Source organism: Lycorma delicatula, chromosome 2, assembly GCF_047948215.1.
Source record: "Lycorma delicatula isolate Av1 chromosome 2, ASM4794821v1, whole genome shotgun sequence".
Classification (NCBI taxonomy): Eukaryota; Metazoa; Arthropoda; class Insecta; order Hemiptera; family Fulgoridae; genus Lycorma; species Lycorma delicatula.
This window is the reverse complement of record NC_134456.1, coordinates 176,515,366-176,540,678: the sequence shown is the minus strand read 5'-3', so window position 1 is coordinate 176,540,678 and position 25,313 is coordinate 176,515,366. Positions and strand designations below refer to the sequence as shown.

General features: G+C 30.2%; 1 protein-coding gene across 3 annotated transcripts; it reads right to left on the bottom strand.

The window, feature by feature from the left end:
• Positions 1-363: 363 nt before the first annotated feature.
• On the bottom strand, positions 364-25,311 carry WDR79 (Telomerase Cajal body protein 1 homolog). Of its 3 annotated transcripts, XR_012755198.1 has the most exons (9): positions 24,421-25,310; positions 18,363-18,572; positions 16,204-16,290; positions 13,750-13,886; positions 12,860-12,952; positions 9,656-9,898; positions 3,278-3,401; positions 2,289-2,371; positions 1,328-1,466 (listed from the first exon to the last, which is right to left on the bottom strand). XR_012755198.1 is itself a non-coding variant. In XM_075356732.1 (8 exons), exons 1-8 carry the CDS (start codon positions 24,942-24,944, stop codon positions 1,244-1,246), a joined length of 1,641 nt encoding a protein of 546 aa, XP_075212847.1. In that variant the 5' UTR covers positions 24,945-25,309; the 3' UTR covers positions 366-1,243. The 3 variants fall into 3 exon arrangements, 2 of the variants coding, with proteins under 2 accessions (XP_075212848.1, XP_075212847.1); XM_075356732.1 differs by lacking the exon at positions 2,289-2,371 and having other exon boundaries at positions 366-1,466; positions 24,421-25,309; XM_075356733.1 differs by lacking the exons at positions 2,289-2,371; positions 18,363-18,572 and having other exon boundaries at positions 364-1,466; positions 24,421-25,311.
• Between the last annotated feature and the right edge of the window lie 2 nt (positions 25,312-25,313).

Genomic DNA, 25,313 nt, shown 5'->3' with positions numbered 1-25,313 from the left:
GAAGCCGGTGGGTGGCAGTCCACACTTGCAGGTTGTCATTCAGTGATGAGACATGTGGGAGTCCTTAAGGTCTGCGCTTACTCGACCCTTCTGGCCCATTACTGTGTCCTGTGATGACAGCAGGATGTCTTGGGTAATGCCTTCATGGCGGGTAATGGGTTATGTTGTTTTTAGGGAGAGCTGTTTTAGCGAGTCCCGCTTAGCAAGTTTTTGGCGGGAAATCTCACACACCCAATAGTATGGGCTGCTGCAATAAAATTAAAATTTAAAAAAATTATACAATCATTAATCACCACAAAATAAATTCCATATAAATTTTATTGATAATATCAAAATAAATGAAACAGCATCTTAAACCTAATTATAAATGAAATGAAAAATAACTTGGTTATAAAAAGAGCAAATTTTAATAAATTCTTATATCGCTATTATTTTTTAATTTAAATGAAATTAAATATAATTCAACAAAAAAATTTGCTCTTCAATAAATAATGAATAATTATAATAAATTACACAATTTCTTCTGACTTGATTAAATTTTGAAAATAATAACAATACATTAATAAATAAAGAATTCATATTTATTTCTTTGTACCATAAAATTCACATTTATCTCTTTGTATCATAAGAATGGGTAATACTATTTTATTTATTTATAAATAGTGTTTTAAAAGTGTTAGAAAGTTGCAAAACATTTATATTCTTGGTGTGTTTATTGCTGTGATCACAAATAATTGAGCTAAGAACCATATTGGTAAAGTTTGTAATTTGTGACATGAGAACATACAATCAGCAAAATTAATGTTAAGTAAACCAGTACATGAGATTTTACAGTCTGTATGTAAACCACCACACCAGTTCTGGCAAGTATATGTCAGTCACAATAGATTTTTTAACATACATAATGAACATGTATATATATTAAAATAATATTTAAACAGAAAATACAACAAAAAAAAAAAATAGTATGGGATACATGAATATTGTGTACCAATAAACAAGTTATACATAAAGATACAAGTTTTGTTTTTCTACTACAAAAATAAAAATTAATGGTCTCCTCCAAAAAAAATGTTTCATATATAAAAAAAAATACAAAGCAAAATGTAATCATATCGTGAAAAATAAATAAATAATTGGGTAAGAAAATTACAAAATCATATGTAAGATGTAAGTGAACAAACAAAAATGTACATTAAAGATAAATTTTTGAAAACAATCTTACTTTTTAATACATAATTAATCAATTCGCAGGTCCAACCCACCAAAGTTTAACACAATTCTCTACTTTGTTATTTAGGGAACTAAAATCAAATATCTCTCCTGATTTAATACTATCTTCAGAAATAATATCATTTTCACTACTGTCAATATTTACAGCATCTTCATCATCACAATCGCCCGTTAGATCAGGAAAATGGCGCTGGCCAGAAGATGTTGCTAAAAGATTATAACACTGATTTATGCTGAAAACAAAATATCAACCTTCAATTTTAAAAATATAAATCAGCAAGTTTTAATTAAATAAAATTTCACTTTTAACATTTACTCAAAAAGCACCTTTAAAATACCTTAATTTAAAATTACACACAGTAAAGAAGTAATTTTTTTTTATAATTCTTCTACGGTAAAGACAGGTTCTTTAGCCAAGGAAAAACCAAGTTCAATTAATTTAATCTCATATGCAGCAAAGTTTACTTTTTTAATTTTTACTGTAGAGAAAAATCTGCAATAAAATACTGTTTAACAGAATAAATCAGGTTAAGGGTCAGCAGAAATCTATGCGATCACAAATTTAAGTTTTCACAGATTGACTGGTTGCAACAAAATTCTGATATTGGCCAGTATTTCATATTAAACTTTAATATGTGTAATTACTTCTTTTTTTTGTACTTACCTCCTTTTTTGTTCCATATATGCTGTAACTTAGGAAGAAACTTGGACAAATTAATACTACACCATTCAACCATACTGATATGTATAGTTTGTATGCTTATAAGTGAATGTGACTGATTAAGAATTACTCATTCTTATCAACAATGTCACAGGAAATAATAATATCTATGCTGAAAGCTTTTCATTTTAAGATTTATTTTATTCTTGAAAGTATAACATTTTCGTTTCATGTAAGATGCAAAAAACAAAACTTTTTTTCTCTGGATTACTAAATAGTTTTTCATTATTATTTTTATTTTTGTTATTTTACAATCTATTTCAGAAAACATAAATCAATTAATTATAACTATTTAATTTAAATAAATAAAAAGTAACAAATACAAACTCATCACCAGCAAAACACAAATTAAAAAATTCCTTTGTGGTCAAGTAACTTATCAACAGCAAAGGTCAGCATCAAAGGTATTCTTCATACCTGACCAACAAAAAAATACTTTTAAAATAATATTAATAAAGATTTATTATTGTTTCAACAAGTTAACTTTCAAAAGATCAGTTGAATGAATTTAATCTATAACTTCAATCAAGAAAGTTGATAACTGAAAAAATTTATTTTAAAACTATTTATATATAACAAAATATATATCTTTTTTTCTACAAGTTGTAGATATTTTATTACTTAACATCAATTTCAGGGTAACTGAAACTATTCATCAAAAATGTAAAGTAGCCAACTCATTTCTTTAATTTACTTATGAAAAATTACCATTATTCATAATTATTTTTTCAAAAAAAAAAAAAAAAAAATCACTTAAAGCTAAATATAAAAGCTACTAATTTTTTTATAAGCTGCCATTTTCCAAAACTTCACAGCTGAACGCCTCTGATAATTTTGGTATAATTTTAATAAATTTATTTTTCTGCAATATAGACTTCCACTCATATTTTTAATCATATGAAATTGATTTTTGTAGAATTATTAAGAAACATTTTTTTTAAGTAATTCAAAAGATTACTACATTAAATGATGTAATTTAAATAGAAACCCAGGTTTTTCATATTTTTAACACCTAAAGGTAATTTTCGTAAATTGTTGAAAAAATATGTTTTTGCTTACAGCATTCCAAACTATGGGCTGACTTTTTAAATACACTCATTGTAAGTTTAAGATTTTACATAGTTCATAGATCAGTCTAACAGAACTTCCAGGCTCTGAGTAAGATGATAACTACATCCTTACAAATTAATGAAATCAATATACCTTAAATGTCTCAGAAATAGCATCTTAAAGACCAAAGGATATAAAGTCAAAATGAGTGAGTAAGGAAGAGTTAAATCAGAATTCCAATAATTACAATAAAACTGAAATTGTCATACTAACCTTACACCATTGCTACAATCTTTATGAGCACGAAAGGAAAAGTCAGGTAATGCTGGTCCATTATCTCCATTCTCAATTTTGTTATTTTCTAAATCCCAAACACTGATATTTCCATCTGTGTTTCCTGAAAATATAACACTTAATTATTTATACATACAATTAAAAAAAACATCACTGCTACCAACACCACAACCATTCAATATTTGCAGTATTCCCTATTCATTATTTGAATGAAAAATCACCAATACTGAAAGGGGCGATACATAACATTTTTCAACTGTATTGGTGCCAACTTTCAATTGCATTAACACTATAACAGATAACTAATCTGTTATAATGTCCAAGTGATTGTTTTTACTCTGTGGATAAGTTATAATATTAAAGTTTGTAATAAATATTGTAGTGGACAAGTCTTCCAGAAGAGAAAAAGGTAATTCAAAAATCCTTGGATTTTATTACAGGATTAACCTGACGTTCAAGCCTCCATATGGTGCGCCTGGGTAGGAAAGGGACGTATGACCTCTATGAACTAAAGTGGAAGAACTCTGAGTGTTACTACTATTACTCAGTTTAATGTGGAAACTCGCTTTCCTAAACCAACTTCAACCTTTAGGCATGATGGAAAAGTCAACCAATCCGATAACTATCCCAGAGAGTAATCTTAAAGGAGAATCCCTCAAGGTATTCGATGCAACTAGGTCTTCGGATTCTGGGGAGCCTAGACCCTCATGCTCAGAAGTATCAGAGCTTCTTGGAAAACCTTCAAATGCATTTACTAGACTAAAAACTAAGACAAAACACTTCTTGACAACGTTTAATGCCAACACACTTACACAGCCTGGCAAACTAAAACAACTGACTGGCAAGCTAAATACAAAAAGTATAAAAATAACCGCACTACAAGAAACTTGATGTAGGAACGAACTTCATATGGACTCACGAAATTACAGGATTTACAAAGGAAAACCAGCCATCACAAACAGCTACAGTGGAGTACCATTTTGGGAACAGCTTTTGTAGTAAGAAAAAACATCACAGGAAGCATAATTAATTTTTCGGATGTATCAGAAAGAATTTTTTCAACAATATCCTTCAGGTCAGAAAATAAAGGATATACCCTTGTAAATGCACACACCCCAATGATTAAGGATAATAGAGCTAACCCAGATAAAGTAGAAGCATTCTGGAAACAATCAGAAGACATTACAGCTAAAATTCCACAACATCACATCAAACATCAAAAAGAAATTTAGGAACATAGTGGGAGACTATCCAGCCCACAGAAGAACAAACAAAAATGAGGAAAGACTTATCGCCTTCTGCGAAATCTTCAATCTTAAACTGTTGACAACGCATTTTAAAAATATGTTCAAGAAGAAGACATGGGCCACACCTAAAACAAAAATAGGAAAATTTCAAATAACCATGTCGCTATAACCAGGAAAAATCAAAAAGAAATAATGAAACTTAGATTCAGATCACTACTTAACAATAAATAATTAAAGTAAAATTTCAACCCAATACCCCAAATCCAAACCACTTATAAACCCAGAATGAAAACAAAAGCCCTCAGCCGTAAAAAATAAGAGTATCTAAAAAGAATAAACAAAAAATTAGGAACAGACTGAAACGAGTCCCAAGACAATTTACAAAAAGCAACGGAAGAAATCGCAGAACCTAAAAGAAAGCCCAAGCACAGATGATGGAACAATAAATGTGATGAAGCACTAAATAAAAGGATAGAAGCATGGAAACAAGAGAACTCCCATAAAATAGAAGAAAATTGTACTGTCTTAAGACACAATGAAAAGACATGGCAAGAACCATCAGAAAAATCAAGAGGCAGCATAACTTGTTAGATTGGAAAAGATGGAAAAAAATTTCAAGTAGTACAATACTAAGGACTTCTACAAGACCTTAAAAGAAGAACTCCAAGGATATCAACCAGCAGGACTATGTTTCAAAAAGTACAAAGGTAAACTAGCCTTAAATAATACAGTAAATTGCAATATTCTAGCTAAATAAATTCAAAATTTATTAAACTGCAACCCCTAAAGAACTATTAAATTTCAGTACCAATAATAAACCCACCCCAGAGTCAGATCCCCCACAGAACAGGAGATAGAACAGATCATTAAGGCACTGAAAAACAAAAAGCACCTGAAGAAGATGGAATGGCAGAAATGTTGAAATGAGGAGAAGGGAAAATAGTAAAGAAGGTGCAATAAATCTGCTAAGAAATCTGGAAAATTGAAAAGATCCTGGAAGAATGGAAAAGCACCCTCATACACCCACTGCACTAGAAAAGGAGACAAAACAGACAGCAATAATTATAGAGGAATCTACCTCCTACCAGTACACAAAATTTTATCAAAGGCCCTCCAATATAGAATCAACGAACAAATGGATCATCTATTCTGTGAATACCAGGGAGGATTCAGGAAGGGCTGATCATGTGCCGAACACATTTTCAACCTCGAGCATTACAAGGCTTAGAGCAATAACCAGTAAAAATACAGTAATAACAATAGTTTAAGTATAAGGTATAGTATTATATTCATGTAAGGTGAAGGTTCTTAAGCTTCTTAAGAAAGTGCATGACTCCATACATAGAATAACATTTAAAATTTTAGAAGAATTTGGCATAAACAAGAAGAACCACAAAATTACAGAACAAACTTTAATATGTACAACCTCCAAAGTTAAATTCATTGGTGAAATTTCAGAAGCCTTGAGCATCAAGACAGGAGTTGCGGCAAGGGGATGGACTATCAACAATGCTTTTTAACACTGTACTGGAAAAAAATCATCAGAGAATGGTGAAAACAACTAGAAATTAAAAGAATATTGAAGAAATATGACTGGGACCAAAAAAACCAACCTAATAGTAGTCTGCCTAGCATTTGTGGATGACATAGCACTTCTGACATAGAAGATGCGGATGATTGAGACACTACAAGAAACGACACAAACAACTGGACTACAAATCTCATTTGAAAAAACTGAATATATAGAATGGAAACACAAGAATTAAAAATATCTAGAAACAAGGTACGACAAGATCAATAGGGTCAACAGCTTCAAATATCTTGGAAAATGGAATCAACCAAATAGACTGGTTAAAATAGCAATACAAACATGGATTAAGAAAATGGAAAAAGCCTACAGAATAACGAAGAACCAGTACAACAAAAAAAGTATATCCATACAAGCAAAGGTAAGAAGACATTACAACACTGTAGTCAGATCAGAAGAATTATACACCGCAAAATGTTTATCCATGAACAGAAAAGCGGATATCAAGGTGACTGAAAGGTGGGAACGATGAATACTACAGAAAATTTTAAGACCATGAGAAAACAAAGAAGGAGAGTGGTGACTACGAAGCAACAAGGAACTCTACAAGAAAACGGAAACTTTCACCACGACGGCAAGAAAACAAAGAGCTAAATTTTACGGACACCTAAAGAGGATAGAGCACAAACAAGCTGAGAAAATTGATTTGATTGATGAAACTCAAACACAACAAACTAGGTTAAGGAAATCAAAAGTGAACTGGTGGAAATAGGCATCCTGGAAGAAGAGATAGCTGACAAGGATGTTTTCAGGAATAAGACAGAAAATTGGTAGCAATTTAAAGAACAAAAATAGGTGCTGGAACAGATTTAAAGTGGACTGACGAACAGCATCTTGCTTTTTGGAAGTACAATTTTCAATGATTATTTTTTTTTTTTGTACTTTACTTTGTTTTTTGATTTTATTTTTTGTTAGAAGAAGGCTAGTAGTGAACGAATGAAAAAAATCTGGGAACAAGAAAGATGAAACTCATCAAGCCAAGATGGCCCAAAGAAGACCTTAACACTTAAAAAAAAAATATTATAGTTTATAGTTTTTTTTATTGAGAATATTGTTGAAATCTGAGAGAAATCATGAAACTAATTCTGATTCTCTGGAAAATGCACATATTTATATATAATAATCAGAATGTTTATATGTTTTTACCAAAGTTCACTTAAAACTTGAGAACTACAGTGCTGATCTGAATGATTCTTTTCCTACTGCAATGATTGAGCCCTCAGGAAAGGTTGAGGCATTAATTTATCCAGATAACTTAAACAATATAAGACAAGCAAGACTTAAACCAAGAGATCACATCATACTCCATTTGAGTTGTTAATAAAATAAGGTCTGTAAGAGAAAGGCTATATTGTTACCACCAATAAAATTTTGAAAATAGATGGAATTTTATATTGGTACTCCATTCATCAAAATCAAGTAAACTGTTCCTGAAGCATCAAAAATTTAATAGACAATTACATTATTTTAAAACTTAACATAAATTCATTATAAATTAAAATCAAACTAAACTAATCTTTAACAAAGATTAGTAAGTAACAAAATTAACCTTTAACAAAGGTTAATTTTAACATTGTTCAAGTATTATGAAACAAACGTTTTTGGCTTTCTTTGAGAAAAATTAAGAGAAAGTTTTGTTTTTAGCTAAAAACCAGGTCATGTGTAGATTCTAAAACGGCGGTATGGCAGCTACTACTGTACAAATGGCAGGGCTTTTGAGATGCCTCACGAAAAGGCAATTGAATTCGACGGTTGATCCCCATCTGGCCCCCGTGGATTCAGAGGAAGCATGGGGAGGTTTTCCATTTGCTAACTCAGTTTCTTTCAGAGCACGGGGAATATGGGACCTATCTCTTCAAGTTCAAGTGTCGAAACTCTCCATTTTGTGTATATTGTGGACAGCTGGACACAATATGTCGTGTCGCAGAGCACACGACATATAGATGTGAAAGGTGGATGAGTTGTCGCTGGCTACAAGGGCTGGATTAGCTGACACCAGAGAACACAGTTGGCCATATGCTCTGGGGGACAACAATAGTGGGAAGAGGTGTCCAGGTTGATCACAGGCATCCTAAAGACCAGGCTGGAAGAAATGATGGAATGGGGTCCTGACTGAAAGGACTAGTGGATAATATTGGTGGTGAGGCTCACAGGTTCAAGGTGATGCAATCAGGACTATCGCAGCTATTGTTGTTGTTACTCCCATTTCTCGATGTTTAATGTTTTATTTTGATAGGTTAGTTTAAGATGTTATATCTACTATGTATGTTATTTTTAAGATGTGTCAAGTGACCATGAACGTCTATGGTTATGACTGTTGTTTTGTTCAGTTAATTAAGACCATTGTGGAAACTTGGTGCTGGGCAAGGCACCACGAACATTTCATTCTTTTTACTGTGTCTTATTAAAAATTTTGCTGTAATCTGTGTCTTTTTTATTTTTCATGATGTGTTTCTTTTTTATATATTTAAGCAATGTATTTTCTAATGTTTCCTTTTTTCTACCTGAATCTAATAGAACCCAACGGTGTTGGTGTTCACCTTGCGTATACTTATTGATATCGCACCCCCCTTGTTGAGGCCAGTCTTTCTGTGAGCAATGGGTTACCCAAGAGTCCTCTTTTGTGCTCGCATTTAAGTAATGTTAATTCTTTTGATTTTCTTGTACATGATGTAAATAATGATTTTGTATATGTGTATTTTATATTGTTTCATATGTTAGGTTAGGAAATGTCTATTGAAGTGTTTTTCACAAGCCATCTTTTATTTACCTCAATAAAGTATGGCTTTTCTGCTATATCAATTGTTTATAAAGGACTTATTGGCCTTTCAGCCAGTTTTTTCAAGTAGTATGCCAATACCATAAGTTGTTAAGATTTTTTGACATGTGAGCACTATTGCTCAGTGAAGTCTTTGTCACTTATGTCTAGTTTACATTTAGTTGTAGGGTTTTCTTATTCTTTGCCAATTTTTATATTTTCTGTTACTGCCTTGCAGGATTTTAGGTCCATCATGACTGGTTAGAATTCCAGAAAGTGACACCTAGAAATACCAAGAGTACGCCAAGGGATTATTGCCTGGGAAATAAATGTATGTGTAAAAAAAAAGAAAAAAGACTGGAGAAAAAAATGAGGTCGTCAGAGATCGAATCGTGGACACGTGTAGGGACAAGGGAGGCAGCCTCAATGCTAAGGACGTTTCTAGTCCATCCACATGCAAAAATGGTTGGATTGGGGCACTCCAATTAAGTACTCAAGGTATGTGAGGCAGGCAGGCAATTCGGGGGAGGTATGCATGGGATGCATACCCAGACCCTGATTAGGGTATAGGGATGGGAAGGAAAGCCTTTCAGAGGAGGGGCATCTATGTCACAGGATGGGTTAATCTACAGCCACATCACTCAGGGCCGACCAAGACAGCGTCTACTAGGCAATTACCGGTTACCCCTGAGTGGTTAAAAATGGTCTTGAAGAAAAAAGGTCATATATTGATACTCTAGCAATTGCAATTATTTTTCAAATACCTGAGACAAGAGTTTTTCCATCAGGAGTAAGATCAAAATAAATTCGCTGATTGGTAGTGACAGTACGACAAAGTGAAAATAATACTTTTCCAGGATAACGTAAGTCCCAACATACTATCTCTGGATCCATCCTAGAACCAGTATACAAACGAGATCCATCAGGGGAAAATAACATATGAGTTAAACCCCCACTATGTCCACTAAAAATACAAATCGCACACTTATCCCTTTCACAATACAAGCCTGAAACAGAAAATTACATAATTGTTTAGAATGTTGTTTTAAATCAAGTAAAAATTTTAATTTCTTTTTTCTTTTAACACATTCAAAACAACTGAAACAAAACTTTTAACCTGGAACAAATCTTTAAAAAATTATTATAAACATATCTAATTTGTTTATATACTCTTGTAAATGAATCCTTTATTTCTAAATGTCAAATGCTTAATGTTATGCAATGCTTAACACTACATGCAAATTGTTTTTATCAATTTAAAAATGAATTCTGATTTTTTTTTTTTTTTGTCTTCAGTCATTTGACTGGTTTGATGCAGCTCTCCAAGATTCCCTATCTAGTGCTAGTCGTTTCATTTCAGTATACCCTCTACATCCTACATCCCTAACAATTTGTTTTACATATTCCAAACGTGGCCTGCCTACACAATTTTTCCCTTCTACCTGTCCTTCCAAAATTAAAGCGACTATTCCAGGATGCCTTAGTATGTGGCCTATAAGTCTGTCTCTTCTTTTAACTATATTTTTCCAAATGCTTCTTTCTTCTCCTATTTGCCGCAATACCTCCTCATTTGTCACTTTATCCACCCATCTGATTTTTAACATTCTCCTATAGGACCACATTTCAAAAGCTTCTAACCTTTTCTTCTCAGATACTCCGATTGTCCAAGTTTCACTTCCATATAAAGCGACACTCCAAACATACACTTTCAAAAATCTTTTCCTGATATTTAAATTAATTTTTGATGTAAACAACTTATATTTCTTACTGAAGGCACGTTTAGCTTGTGCTATTCGGCATTTTATATCGCTCCTGCTTCGTCCATCTTTAGTAATTCTACTTCCCAATAACAAAATTCTTCTACCTCCATAATCTTTTCTCCTCCTATTTTCACATTCAGTGGTCCATCTTTGTTATTTCTACTACATTTCATTACTTTTGTTTTGTTCTTGTTTATTTTCATGCAATAGTTCTTGCGCAGGACTTCATCTATGCCGTTCATTGTTTCTTCTAAATCCTTTTTATTCTCGGCTAGAATTACTATATCATCAGCAAATCGTAGCATCTTTATCTTTTCACCTTGTACTGTTACTCCGAATCTAAATTGTTCTTTAACATCATTAACTGCTAGTTCCATATAAAGATTAAAAAGTAACGGAGATAGGGAACATCCTTGTCGGACTCCCTTTCTTATTATGGCTTCTTTCTTATGTTCTTCAATTGCTACTGTTGCTGTTTGGTTCCTGTACATGTTAGCAATTGTTCTTCTATCTCTGTATTTGAACCCTAATTTTTTTAAAATGCTAAACATTTTATTCCAGTCTACGTTATCGAATGCCTTTTCTAGATCTATAAACGCCAAGTATGTTGGTTTGTTTTTCTTTAATCTTCCTTCTACTATTAATCTGAGGTCTAAAATTGCTTCCCTTGTCCCTATACTTTTCCTGAAACCAAATTGGTCTCCTCCTAACACTTCCTCCATTCTCCTCTCAATTCTTCTGTATAGAATTCTAGTTAAGATTTTTGATGCATGACTAGTTAAACTAATTGTTCTGTATTCTTCTGATAAAATTGTTCTGAATTCTGATAAAATTACAAATAAACTTTCAATAAACCAGCCACATCCAAGAAACTGAAATTCAATAAAAAAAACACAGCTGCTTTACAAGAGTATTTAAGTAATAAAAAATTTTCCAGTTCTTCTTATTTCAAAATTCTTCATATTAATAAATGTTCCCAATTTGTTTGCATTTTTCATTTGCAAAATGTAAATGAGAAATACTTGATATGAAGCAAAATATTTCATGCATCAATACCTAGCAATAAATAAATCCTTTTTATTCATCTACAACAAGCTAGTACCTAAGCAGTCCACTTAAAATGAATGACCTAAGTAGTAGCTAAGTGGTATAGTTTATATTGAGGTCAAATACTCTTGAATTGAGCAAATTACCTGAAACTCGATGAAAGAAATTACAACAAAAATAATACATTCCAAATAAAGTAATAACACTTTTTACCAGAGTTTGAATCTGCAGCTTACAGAATCAAAAGAGCTGTCACAATAGCTATCTGATAATGACATTACAACTATAATTTCAGTAAGAAATAACCACAAAAAAGAAAAAGATAATTATTAACCAATAATAGAAGAATGGATACTAGTAAATTTTAAAATATGTTCATCCATCTTTTTCAGTCCATAACCCCTCTTCACATTTGTTCACCCTGCTGGTGTTAAAATACAAAATTGCAATGAATGAGAATTTAAGAATTGAGAAATTTACTTAATAATTTTTAATACTGCAAAATTACAAATACAATAAATAAGACAGCAAAGGTTCTTTATATAATATAATGTTGTCCCTATACATCTAATACAATGAGTCTTTGCTATACAGATTTAGGTATTTTGGGCTTTCTACAGATGTTTTCAAATTATGAAGTAAATTATGTTCCAATTTTCACAGTTTTCTTTTTTAACTTATTTGTAAAATTCCAAAAGTTTAAATACCAATTCTTCTATAAGTTTCCTGCAACATCTATCCTTATTTTATAGTGAAAACCAACTGAATTCGTTCAATTCACTATTACACTCTATATTACCATAACTGTGACTTACTATTACCTTGCTTTTGAATAAGTTTTCATTTAATAGAATTCCATAAAACCTATCTTTTTAACTGTAAATATCTTTTTAACTGTACAATTATTTCAGAAGTACATTATTTCAAGACAAGATGTTACACTATAATTAAATTTAAACCAAGAAAAAAACAACCAGAATATACCAACATTTAAAATTAAAATAATAAATAACAATTCCACCTCAATTAGTCAGAGGTTTTAAACTGCTAGAATAACCAGTGACCTATCTTTTCTCCTCATTTAACAATCAAAATGATACTGCAATATCTTAAATTCAAAATGAATATTTCTAATACAGTTTATGGAAAAATAAAACTCACCAACTGTCTTTTGATAAGTACCAACAGCAAAAAGTTCTGTTAAATAAGGATTAACTGCAATTGTCGAAACCAATCCCAACTGATCTCCTAGAGCTAAAAAAAAATTGTTTAATTGAAACTGTTTAAAAATTAAAGAGAATACAATTTTATAACACAAAAAATTATTTACACATATTTATAGATAATTTATTTAAAAAGCAAATTAAATTATGCAATAAATTATATTAAGGCAAACATAAAAATATAGCAGAAAATATATTTTTTTCAATTAAATAAAAAAGGAGATTATTGTTATTTGAATATTAAAGAGATAATACTAATCTCATTTCTATAAAAAAGGTTATTTACTTTAATTGCTGAAAAGAAAATAACGAGCACAGAATGGTAAGTAATAACTGCTAAGCTGGATTTGTAGACAAATCTGCACAGTCAACAAACTGAAAATGGATGTAAAGATTCAAAATTCTTTGGACTGTAGAATAATAACCCAAACATGGCAAGCAATAACATTTTAAAATAGAGTTTACAAAAATAGAATTTAGTTCATTCCCAGCAGTATTTCAAAGGTTCCATTCCAAAATTAAGACAGAAAACAATGGGGCAAAAAAGGTTTAAAAAAAAATTTATTTTAACAGAAGCTAAAAGATTTTTAAAATTTGTCTACTCTGACCATATCATTTCTAAGAGTACTGTAAATTGTGCATCCTAGTTTAAAACTGCATTCCAAAATCTCATTGCATATGCATTCAAAAATCTGACAAACTTACATGACAGATATCTAATGATACTAAGGTGTCAACAGATGACTAATTTAATATATATATTAACAATTTTCAAACTGATATAGATTTCCCCTATTAAAAATTAAAGCCATTTAATTACATATGTACCTTTTATGTTAAAAGTCACTGGTTTAATGCCTGAATATTGTACATTAAAAACATCCACATTGTTCTTAAAACCACAGAATAGTTTCACTCCATCTGGACTAAAATTCAGGGAAAGAGCACTTACTACTTCTTCTGCACTGAAATAAAATAAATATGAAATTCACATACAATAATTAAAAGCCAATAGCAAAGTTATTATATTATCTAACAATTAATTTTCATTTATTAATTGAATAACTTTAAAATAAAAGTTTTGGAATCACCTGCAGCGGTGCTGTCAGTCCCAGGTTCTATATCTGAATGATGCAATTTTGAAGTCATCTCATACAATCAAAGGATTTAAAAAAAGTAATTCAGAAGCTCACTATGCTGTGTAACTGTTGCTCATTTTCACTGCAAAGGAAGATAAATCTAATGCCATCACTTCATCACAATGCACTACATACTCCTGGCTAATATAGCTTACTTTCCCATCCCTATGACCAAGACTTGATTTGGAGTTCAACACCCAGATTTAGACAGTAGCATCAAAATACTACTAATACTACTTATAGCAATGCATCATTTTAGCTTAAAATGAGTAGAATCATACAGAAAATAGCATAGCATAAAATTACTCAGTTTAAAATAATTGAAGAATAAATTTTAAAGAGCAAATTCAATGAAAACATAATTTATTATCATGTTCTAAAATTCATCACTTTGGAAAGAATAATGCAAATTAAATTTAGAGGAATTCTGAAAATGATTCACAATTCATCAATGTTGTAATTTTTAATCTTACAGATACAAGGAAAAATAATTCAAATGAAATAACTCTTTACAATAAAATTTGGCTGTAAGATAAATTAAAAATTAAACAATTCCAGTAAATAAAGTGTCTGAAATATATACAGATATTCATCATTTTCCACTGAAACGGCTAGTATAAATGACTGATTAGATAAAATGGCTCAGATTTAAAACATAAAATTTTTAAAAATTATAGAAAAAAATATTTGAACGAATTACAAACAAGAACATAAACAACTGGGAAGATGAAAATAAATAAAAACATTTGTTTTCTCAAATTATTCATTGAGATGAAATTGAGACATATTACCAAAATGATAGAACTATAAACTAAAACTAAACTGTACAACTATTAGCTTAAATGGTACAAACAATAAAATAATGTAGAATTTTTTTGACTATATTCCAATAAATAAGTAATTTATCAGTGGAAAAAACTCTTTGAGAAATTTTAACTGAGATCTAAAATAATTATGTTTAAAATATTCTGTAAATAAATTATATTAAGTTAAAACACAGTATTTAAAAATGAATTTTTACTACTTTTTCATTTTTTCATAATCAAATTTTCTACAGATATCTATTACCATAATTAATTTTCTACGATAATTTAAAAAAAAAAAAAAATGACAGTCCTATATCAATAATAATGACAATCCTTTATCTCACAGCACTTTCACAGCTGAAAAAAAAAACAAATATTCAAAAAGTTATTTATAAGTGAACAGCTATTTTGTGAGCAAATTTATACATTCTTAACATAAGGAAATTCTCACTACTACTTGGTGTTGTCATGGAATTCTAGATATCAAAGGGTAGATGTAAATTAACAATTAAAGTGTGTGGGGATAGCTAAAATTTTGATTTTAGGAAATACATCAGATATAATCAAAAATTTTTACTGGGGTGTTTCAATAACATTATAAGGGGTGTTGTAGAATAAGCAGGCAAAAGTACAATACCAAGAGGTATCAAAATGTAAATAGATATCTATCCAAAATGAACCGATATTATCAAATCTAAAAAATGTTTACTACAAGGATTAATACAAGAATTAATTTTATACTTCAGAACATAAAATATAATTCTATCATAAAATAGTTAAAATGAACCAGCATTGAATTTAAACACATCAAGATCTTCCACCTAAACCTGAAATTCCACAACATGAACAGGGAAAAGAATCTGAAATAGAAAAATGAAGTAAGAATAAACAATGGACAAACGTTTCAGTCAAAGCCAGTTTTCAATACAATGGTTCTTAAACTGTATATCACAAAGGTAAAAATAATATTGGATGAAAATTGCCATGTAGTCATTTAACTAGATAGTGTCTGGTACCTTTGTCTGAACCTTGGAAATTGCCCATAAAATAATTAAATACTACACTAATAAAATTTTGGAAGAAAATTTATCTTTACAATAAATTACTGAAGTCAAATTTACAATATCACTAAATTTTATGTTGATGATTGACTTGTGCAAAATAAATCCACAAGCAATAAGAGTTAGAGATTTCTAGCTATATAATTACCTCAAGAATTTTTTTTTCAGTATACAATAATTGCAACTGATCAAAAGTTATTACCTTTGCTCAGTTTGCTGAGTTTACTTCCTTTATGTTTGCTTTTTGATTATTATGAAAAAGAAAAATATACTCACTAATTGTGAATCTTATAGCTTGCCCTTAGTTCTCCAGTATATGCATCCCACAGGTGTACAGGCTCTTTTGCAGATGAACTTGCAAAACTGCAATAAAGAATTTAAAAAATAAACAATTAATAATCTATTTATAATCTTTGGACAATACATGAATCATAATATGTATCATTACATCAGAACCAAAAATAAACAGATAAATACAACAGATACATGAACAATAAGATACAAAACCAACATCCAAATAATGTAAGTAATATTATTATTTACATAAGATAGTGAGGTAAAACTGAAATAACATAAAAACTGTTACTCTAATATTGGCAACTAAAAAAATGTCTCATATCAAAATACTAATAATGAATTTGACCTAATAATTTCTCTTCAAAAGAAAACGAAAATTTTAAAGGAAAAGAAATACAAATTTAGCCCATTCCAATTATTACATTCCCCTCACTTATCATAGGATGCTTAAAAATTCATTAATGCTATTAAAAAGTTTTTTACCAATTTAACTTTGAGATTTTCTGAACAAATGCAAACCCCACAATAAATTAATTGAATACAACAAATCTGTGAATTATGTAGAGCAAATTATCTTTGTTTATAATCCCATAATCACAAAAAAAATCTTGAACAATTGCTTGCATTGCTTTATCATTAATAGTAGTAGTAATAGTTGGTAAAGAAAACTTCATTCCTTACTTTCCCTAATAGATTGACATGAAATGCTAATTATTTTTTTAAATGTTCATCATTATTGTGAATAACAACTGTCATATGTTAGGTAGCCTACAATTGCTTGGCTATGACACCAAATTAATTATACATCATACATTCAGTTTGCATCAGTCTGCAATTAAAAAAATAAAAAATAAAATATAATAAAGCTCAATATTTAAACAGAAGTCAGTTAGGTACTTACGTATTAACGCCACCGCAGCTACAGCTTTATTTAAAAACAAAGTAGTCAATCGGATTTCGGTGGAAAATGATCCGATATAGAGTTTAACATAGATTCAAAACAGTCTCTTTATTAATTTTAATAAATGGTTAATATTTATTTATTTTATAAATATATAAACAAACTTAACCTACGCTCGCTTCGCTCACTAACCTTGACTAATTAACCGGAGTGTTTTGATTATTTAAATAATAAATAATTGCAATAATTACTGAATTTATTAAATAAATACTCAAAAAATTATTCAAAAATTAGTCAAGGTTAGTAAGCGAAGCGAGCATAGGTTAAGTTTGGTTAAATTATATTTATAAAATAAATAAATAAACATAAATAACCATTTATTAAAATTAATAAAGAGACTGTTCATTTTCCACCGAAGTCCGATTGACTACTTTGTTTTTAAATAAAGCTGTAGCTGCGGTGGCATTAATACGTAAGTACTGTCAGTTATTGCAAGAAGTGACACCCTTTATAAGATTAATTGCAGCAAATGTCTTATTTACAACTTTCACAACTGTATAATTGAAAAAAAATTATTGTTTACAAATTCCTAACCGAACTTATTTTTATGTTTATTAAATTTAAAAATAATTAATTTTTTTTTTTTAATATAATTTTTGTAAATTAGTTACTAAACAAATTTTATTCCAGGTAATTCAATTTTAATAGAAACATAAATAAATTTTATAAAGAAGTGACAGAAAGAAACAATATTTGATAACAATGAAAATACACATATGAAATAAAGGTGCAAACATATGATCTTAAGTATAAGTGGGGGGTGGCACACGCATGCAGACTGTTCGGAAGAATGGCCATGTCCGAACATGGCCATAAATATAAAAAAATCTTTTAAGTGGTGTAGAGTGTGGCAATGATTAAAGGATATTAATGAACATGTGCAAACTGATAATTGTTGAAATGAATGATATGTGCAAATGGGACTATTTACCTGATAAACTTCATCAAATAAGCAACAATTCTCAAACAAAGAATATAATCAGCCATTCAAAACTAGTGAGATAATTAAGAATTAAAATGTAAGGATTTGTCAAAAAAAAGTAAGTGGTATGTAAATGATGATTAATAATAAAGATCAAACAAAATTTAAATCAGAAGACTAGCTACTTTTAATATCAAAATAAACATTACTTAAATTTTACATTTTTATTGAGTAAGAAAACCATTAACAATTTACCAGCAACTTGCAGGGTCCCATGAATTCATTAATGGATACCAACAATAATCATATATACAACCACCCTCTCCAATTTGAAGTGTCTTTTTTAATTCAGGAAGTACTTCACTGTTACACCACTGTTTCTGTGTATATAACTTCGGAGGTAAATCAAAAATTCTTAACTTCTTATCTTCACAGTTAGTAAGAAGACATGTACCATCTGGTGCCCTTCAAAAACATAAAATAGGTTTACATAAACTAAATGAACAGAACATGATAATTAGTTGTATGCAACTAAAACCCAACAAAATGATGAGCATAATTTAAATATAAAGTATGACCCAAAATCGATTATAGTATAGGGATTTCTGCCTTGTTGAACAGTTTTTTTCAATAAAGTATACAACATAAATCACAACCTTTTTTTTTTTTAATTCAAATGACAATTATTTGAAAATTTGAGGCTACAACTACATAAAACAACTATCTGTTATTATGTTAATATCCAGCTGCAGTAACACTAAAACAGCATCTGTCATTTAGTAACACTTATATCAAATAATACTGAAAACAAAATCTGTGAACAGTCTGTACAAAGCTCAGTTGAGTTAACTATACTACACAAGGAAGATGTGCTACTTGCAACAGCAGCAAAGTTTGTAACTTTAAACAACTACTCACTATCAACTTGTAACTATTGAGAACTTCCAATTCCACACCTCCCCACAGTTTAAAAGGAAAATTGGCCCAAGTTTATTGTTCAATTGTAAATGAGGTAACTAATTAGTTGCAAAAGACTAGACCATGCATATTCTTACCTTTTTATTTTTTCATTTAATTTGGTTAAATTATTTTCAAGTCATAGTAAACATATACAAGGGCAGATTGATTCACATTTTCTCACATTTGATTGATAAAAACTTTCCATACAACTGCAATAGCAAGCAATAAAAGATTTTTTTAACATTCTTTTCTTAAGTCCTACGAACAGCAATAACAAAATACTTTTGAGGAAATCAAAATTGTCATTAAAAAATATTCTACCAAGATGTAGCTGGTAATATTAGGTTAAAAATTAATTAATATTACAGAAAAAAACTTTTCAAAACCAGAACATACTTTCAAATCATGAGAGTAGTTTATTTGAATTTTACCACACTGGTTACATATAACAAACAGCCAATGGCTACCCCTATGACAAATACCAAAAAACTTATAACCATAGCAAGTATGCTTTTAACAGAATAATAATTAACACAAATAATTAAGTTTAAGAAATGGGGAACAAAGATGTAAGACAAAAAAAAATTGGATTGCAAAGGTTAAAATTTTACCTTTTTACAAAGGTAAAATTGGCAAATGAAATGAATCCAAAATGAAATGAAAACTTCACAAATACCATCATTATGTCTATAACTTATGGAAATATAAATACTAATCAGATTACTACTTTAATTTTTTTCTAAAAAGCTGTCCAAAGTAATAACAATCTGATATACTGTGTAACTCCCTCTATGAATCATGAGACCTTGCCGATGGTGAGGGAGCTTGAGTATTCAGTGAAACAGAGTAGCTGAACCGAAGGTGCAACCATATCGCAGAGATATCTGTTATGAGACAGACTAAGGAATAATTCCTGAAAGAGGGCAGCAGCTCTTCAGTAGTTGTTAAGAGCATGGGTCAGGAGGATTTAAATGGCCATATCAATATCACTCAATCTTCTGAGCACTGCATAGCTGAAAGTAACGGAAAACTATGGCTGTTTTTTTTTTAAAGAAAATGCACCTCTCTGCATTTTTATGTAACAAAGATGGAGGCGCCTTCCTTGGTAAAATATTCCAGAGGTAAACTAGTCCCCCGTTCGGACCTCCAGATGGGGACTACTAAGCAAGGGGTCACCAGAAAATTAAAGAATAACATTCATGAGTCGGAGTGTGAAATGTTAGTAGTCTAAAAAATGTTGGTAGGTTATAAAACTTAAAGAGGGAAATGGATAGGTTAAATGTAGATATAGTTGGAATTGACGAGGTTTTTTGGGAAGAGGAAAACGACTTTTGGTCAGTTGATTTTAGAATAATTAACTCAGCTTCAAATAATCGGCAGGCAGGAGTAGGTTTCATAATGAACATGAAGATAGGGAAGAGAGTAGTGTATTTCAAATTGCATAGCAATAGAATCATTGTAATAAGGATAAAATCAAAACCTAAACCGACAACCATTGTTAACGTCTATATGCCTACAAGCACCCATGATGATGAGGTAGAGTGTGGATACGAAGAAATTGACAAAGCAATTAAACACATAAAAGAAGATGTAAATTTAATAATAGTTGGAGATTGGAATCCAAGCACTGGAAAAGGCAAGGAAGGAAATATAGTGGGTGAATACGGGCTAAGCAAAAGGAATGAAAGAGGGGACCGACTTACAGAGTTTTGCACAAATTTAGTAATTGCCAACACCCAGTTTCAAAATCATAATAGAAGAATATACACATGGAAAAATCCAGGTGATACTGCAAGGTATCAGATAGATTATATCGTGGTTAAGCAAAGATTTAGAAATCAACTTGACAACTGCAAAACTTGTACTAGTAACTAGTAATTCTTGCTGAGAGTAAAAAAGATTTAGAAGGGACAGTGAATGGCATGGATGAGTCCTATGCCAGAACTACTGCATGAAAATAAACAAGAACAAAAACAAAAGTAATGAAATGTAGTAGAAATAATATAGATGAACTGCTAAATATAAAAATAGGAAGAGAAAAGATTTCAGAGGTCGAAGAATTTTGTTATTTGGGAAGTAGAATTACTAAATATGGATGAAGCAGGAGCGATATAAAATGCCGAATAGCACAGGTGAAACGAGTTTTCAGTGAAAAATATAATTTGCTTACATCAAAAATTAATTTAAACGTCAGGAAAATATTTTTAAAATTATATCTTTGGAGTGTAGCTTTATATGGAAGTGAAACATGGATGATCAGAGTGCCCGAGAAGAAAAGATCAGGAGCTTGTGAAATGTGGTGCTGTAGGAGAATGTCAAAAATCAGATGGGTGGATAAAGTGACAAATGAAGAGGTGATGTTGCAAATTGATGAAGAGAGAAGCATTTGGAGATATATTTAAAAGAAGAGACTTATAGGTCACATATTAAGGTATCCTGGAATAGTCACTTTGATATTGGAGGGACAGGTAGATGGGAAAAATTGTGCAAGCAGGCAATGTCTGGAATATGTAAAACAAATTGTTAGGGATGTAGGATGTAGAGGGTGTACCAAAATGAAACGACTGGCACTAGATACAGAATTTTTTAAAGCTGCATCAAACCAGTCAAATGACTGAAAACAAAAAAAAATACTGTCTAAGTAACCAATCAAAGAAACATCGTAAAATTATACTTTTTAAAACAACTGCTTTTTCTTAAGTGAATTGTTAAATCTCCAGTATAAATATTCCCAGTTAACATTAAATCAACGATACTTTTCAACAAGTTTTGATCTTAGAATAGAGTAAATGAAATTTTAAAGTACATAAAAGTAATCAAAAATAAAAAAAATATAACTTCTATTTTCTTTAAAATTACAGAATTATGAGTTAAATTTTTTTTTGAGCTGATGAATTAATTCATCACAGAAGCTTGTACATGGGAATGTGAAAATGGATATTTAGAGAGTATGAAAAATGTCATGTCTGACCAGGATTCAAACCTGGGACATCTAGGTGAAAGGCTGAGATGCTACCACTCTGCCATAAAATCATTATTGTAACACAAAAACAAAACATTTTATAGTTCTAATTCTAAGTATCAGAAAACTGCAACCCCTACTTTTTTTATTTATGAACCCAACACACTGAAATAAGTAAGCAAATATAAATCTTAGCTTCCCTAAAAGTTTCTACAATGAGATTTTACAGCTGACGTTACAAAAAATTGTACTGCTCACAATCCAATTTTATGGTAATCCATAAAATCAGTACGTACTATTGTGTCAAAATTAAATGGAATTTATATTTTCATTGCCATGTACCAGTATTCAAACATTTTTTTATCAATTAACTTGGACCTCAATTATTGTTTAACATTACGAGAACTTTTATCAATATCTTTACTTTATGGCTAAACAAAATATTTTACTGTTTGCAAGTACAATATATGTTTCTTAAAAGAAAAAACTATACTTTTCACTTTTACAATTTTTCAGCCATATTGTAACTGCTATATCTTGCTTACTTCCTTAACTGTATCTTGCTACAAACGAAAAAATTTCTGAATTATTATGACCTTCCCCATCTAAGATAAAAGGCGTCAAAAATCGTACATTTTAAAAACTCCTGCACTTTTAATCTTTTATAAAATTTAAATGAAAAGAACATCAGTCTTCAAAATTCATAAATAAACCTTCCGTAACTATAGTAAGAAGGGGTAGAGATATTTTAACTTATGTTCCAACACTCCACAGTACAATACTTGTGAAAAAATTGAAAATTTTGCATTTTACATGCTCTGATTCAGAGCTGATTTTCAGACATAAGTAAACAAGATCGGAAAATTATGTATGTAATATATATAGTAATTTTTGTGTAGAATACAACAATTTTTGTTTCAAGTTTCTCAGTCAGTTTCTGAGATAATGGAAAAACCACAAATGCCAAAAAAAAGAAAAATTGGTGAATGGGCATTACAAAATGAACATACAAAAATCAAAAATGATCATGTAACCATTTAATTTTAGATTATATGATTTGATATGAAATACCCCTTTCATATCCTCACAAACTCCTTTCAAGGGAGTAGTAAGTAAAACTAAAAACAGGGGAATCATATGTTTAAAATTAAAAAACTTACAGGGCTGTTAAACAACAATACATACTAGACAAGGCTAAACACTAACCTGAATAAAAAGTAATCTTTTGTGGTTTAATCATCCACATCCTCCCTTCTTCACTACACTAGTACCATGTTTAAGTTAACACCTAGCTCATCTGTGGCACCAGACTGGTTTCTAATAATAATCTGTGTAACAGTCATTACTTTATTGAAGCTCAGTGGGGTAAAGACTGCCTACAGAACTGTCAGAAGGTGTCTTTCCTATCCAAAGATTGAAGTCAAGTTGCCAAAAAGGTAAAGGTCTTTACCAGCAAGAAGTTAGAAATATATTTAAACATTTCCTAGCAATTTGTGAGATTAATTAAAGTATGGTTATAAATTCAGTTACTTATCTTAGAACTATTATGACAAATGTTTTTCTCAAGTTAATAGACTTATTATTCCTAATGTATACATTGCAATCTACTCAATTAGTGAACAATTACCCTCTATTCTCCCATGACCCAATGTAATGAGGATGATATGTATGACATGTAAATAAAATGTAATCTTATACATACTCAGGCCAACATTCCTGGGACGTGTGTTTAACTGAATCCCAACCACCAAAGTACACAGGTATTCATGGTCTAGTATTCATATCTGTAAAAAAGCAACTAACTTTTACTAGGATTTTAACTTCAGAACCTCCCAACTTCAAAATTAGTCATTAAACAGGTGATTTGCAACGAGTTTACCACTAGACCAGCTCGTTGGGCTAAATTAATAAACTTGCAAGGGAAAATTTAACTTTTTCCAAAGAAAAACTCAAGTAAGAGAATCATTTTATAATATTGTATTTTATGGGTGCTATTCTACTGAGAATTTTAATTTTAATCAAATTTAAATCGAAATTGTTTAAGTTTTTTGAAATGAAAAGAAAAAATATATGCTGGATTTGCAAATAAATCAGTTAAACAAGTTCATCATCAGTTAATCAGTCAAACAAATTGATTAATCCAAATAAAAAAAGTAGCCAATATTTAGGATTCCCCAATAAACAACGTCATCCATCCATACAGTGCATAGCATGTAGGTATCCAATTTAATCAGACATTGAATAAACAGGATTCTAAGAAATAGCATTTCTATACATTTATCAATCAACAAGCAGTAAATATTGATAAAAGCTTTCATAGATTTCTTTAAAGAAAAAAATTACTAGATAACAATTTGCTTAACTGAAACACATTAATGATTAAATAATTACCATTTACAACCTTTCAGAAAATTTTCTTTCCCCGATTTATATATGAAATCTCTGTAAATATTTGATATTTGATTAACATTTTGCTTATCAAATATATATCTAAGACCTGCGGTTGCACAATTTTCTTTCTTATCTGTAACAATTTTTGACACTTGCTGACTTGCATCATCTGTTCTGAAACTGTTCTGTTCTGAAAGAAAACTTGAATTCGCATTTACATCTAATGTACAATCTACATCTTCAGCAATCTTACACATTGCTGGTAAATCCTCATCGCCACATGAAGAACTACTTGGGTAATTTTTAATATTTACATTAGTTATATTCCTTGCTTCATTTTCTGAAGCTAACGTATTAAAACCATTTTCAGAAACATTTTTAGAACAGTCAGCGACAGAATTACCAACTGGTAAATCTTCCGGATTAATTACGTTTTTATTTTCGGTACTTATGTCATTAATCTTCACATTGGAATCAAATTCAATGTTGTCAGCAGATATTTCAGAATTCAAAGAAACATCCATAATACTATTTTCGGCTACTATTAAACTTACACTTCCAAGTACCAAATTACAAAAAAAAATCCAACGTCATTATAATCTAGAAAATAAAAACTCAATATTCAGAATCAAAAAAATATTTTAATTTTATCATTATCGCCAAAATTTAACTGGCATTTTGGTTTATTACTGTTCACATAGTAGGCCTATATCTATGAAAAACAACACATTACAATCAAAGAATTTCTAAATTGCACGAATCCCTAGCATATTTCAATTTAATAAAAAAAATCATACGACAGTTATTTTAGTCACCGTGTTTCGATTAATATTTGGATCCGGCAAAACAATAAACCGTTAACATAACCAAACTTTTGCGGACAAGTTAGATCG

Coding starts and splice junctions, on each gene's coding strand:
- WDR79 (XM_075356732.1), bottom strand. CDS start 24,944: ATGGATGTTTCTTTGAATTCTGAAATATCTGCTGACAACATTGAATTT. Junction 13,887..16,203: donor AGCTATAAGATTCACAATTA/GTGAGTATATTT, acceptor ATTTTATTTCAG/TGCAGAAGAAGTAGTAAGTG. Junction 3,402..9,655: donor TGGAAAAACTCTTGTCTCAG/GTATTTGAAAAA, acceptor TTATATTTTCAG/GAAACACAGATGGAAATATC.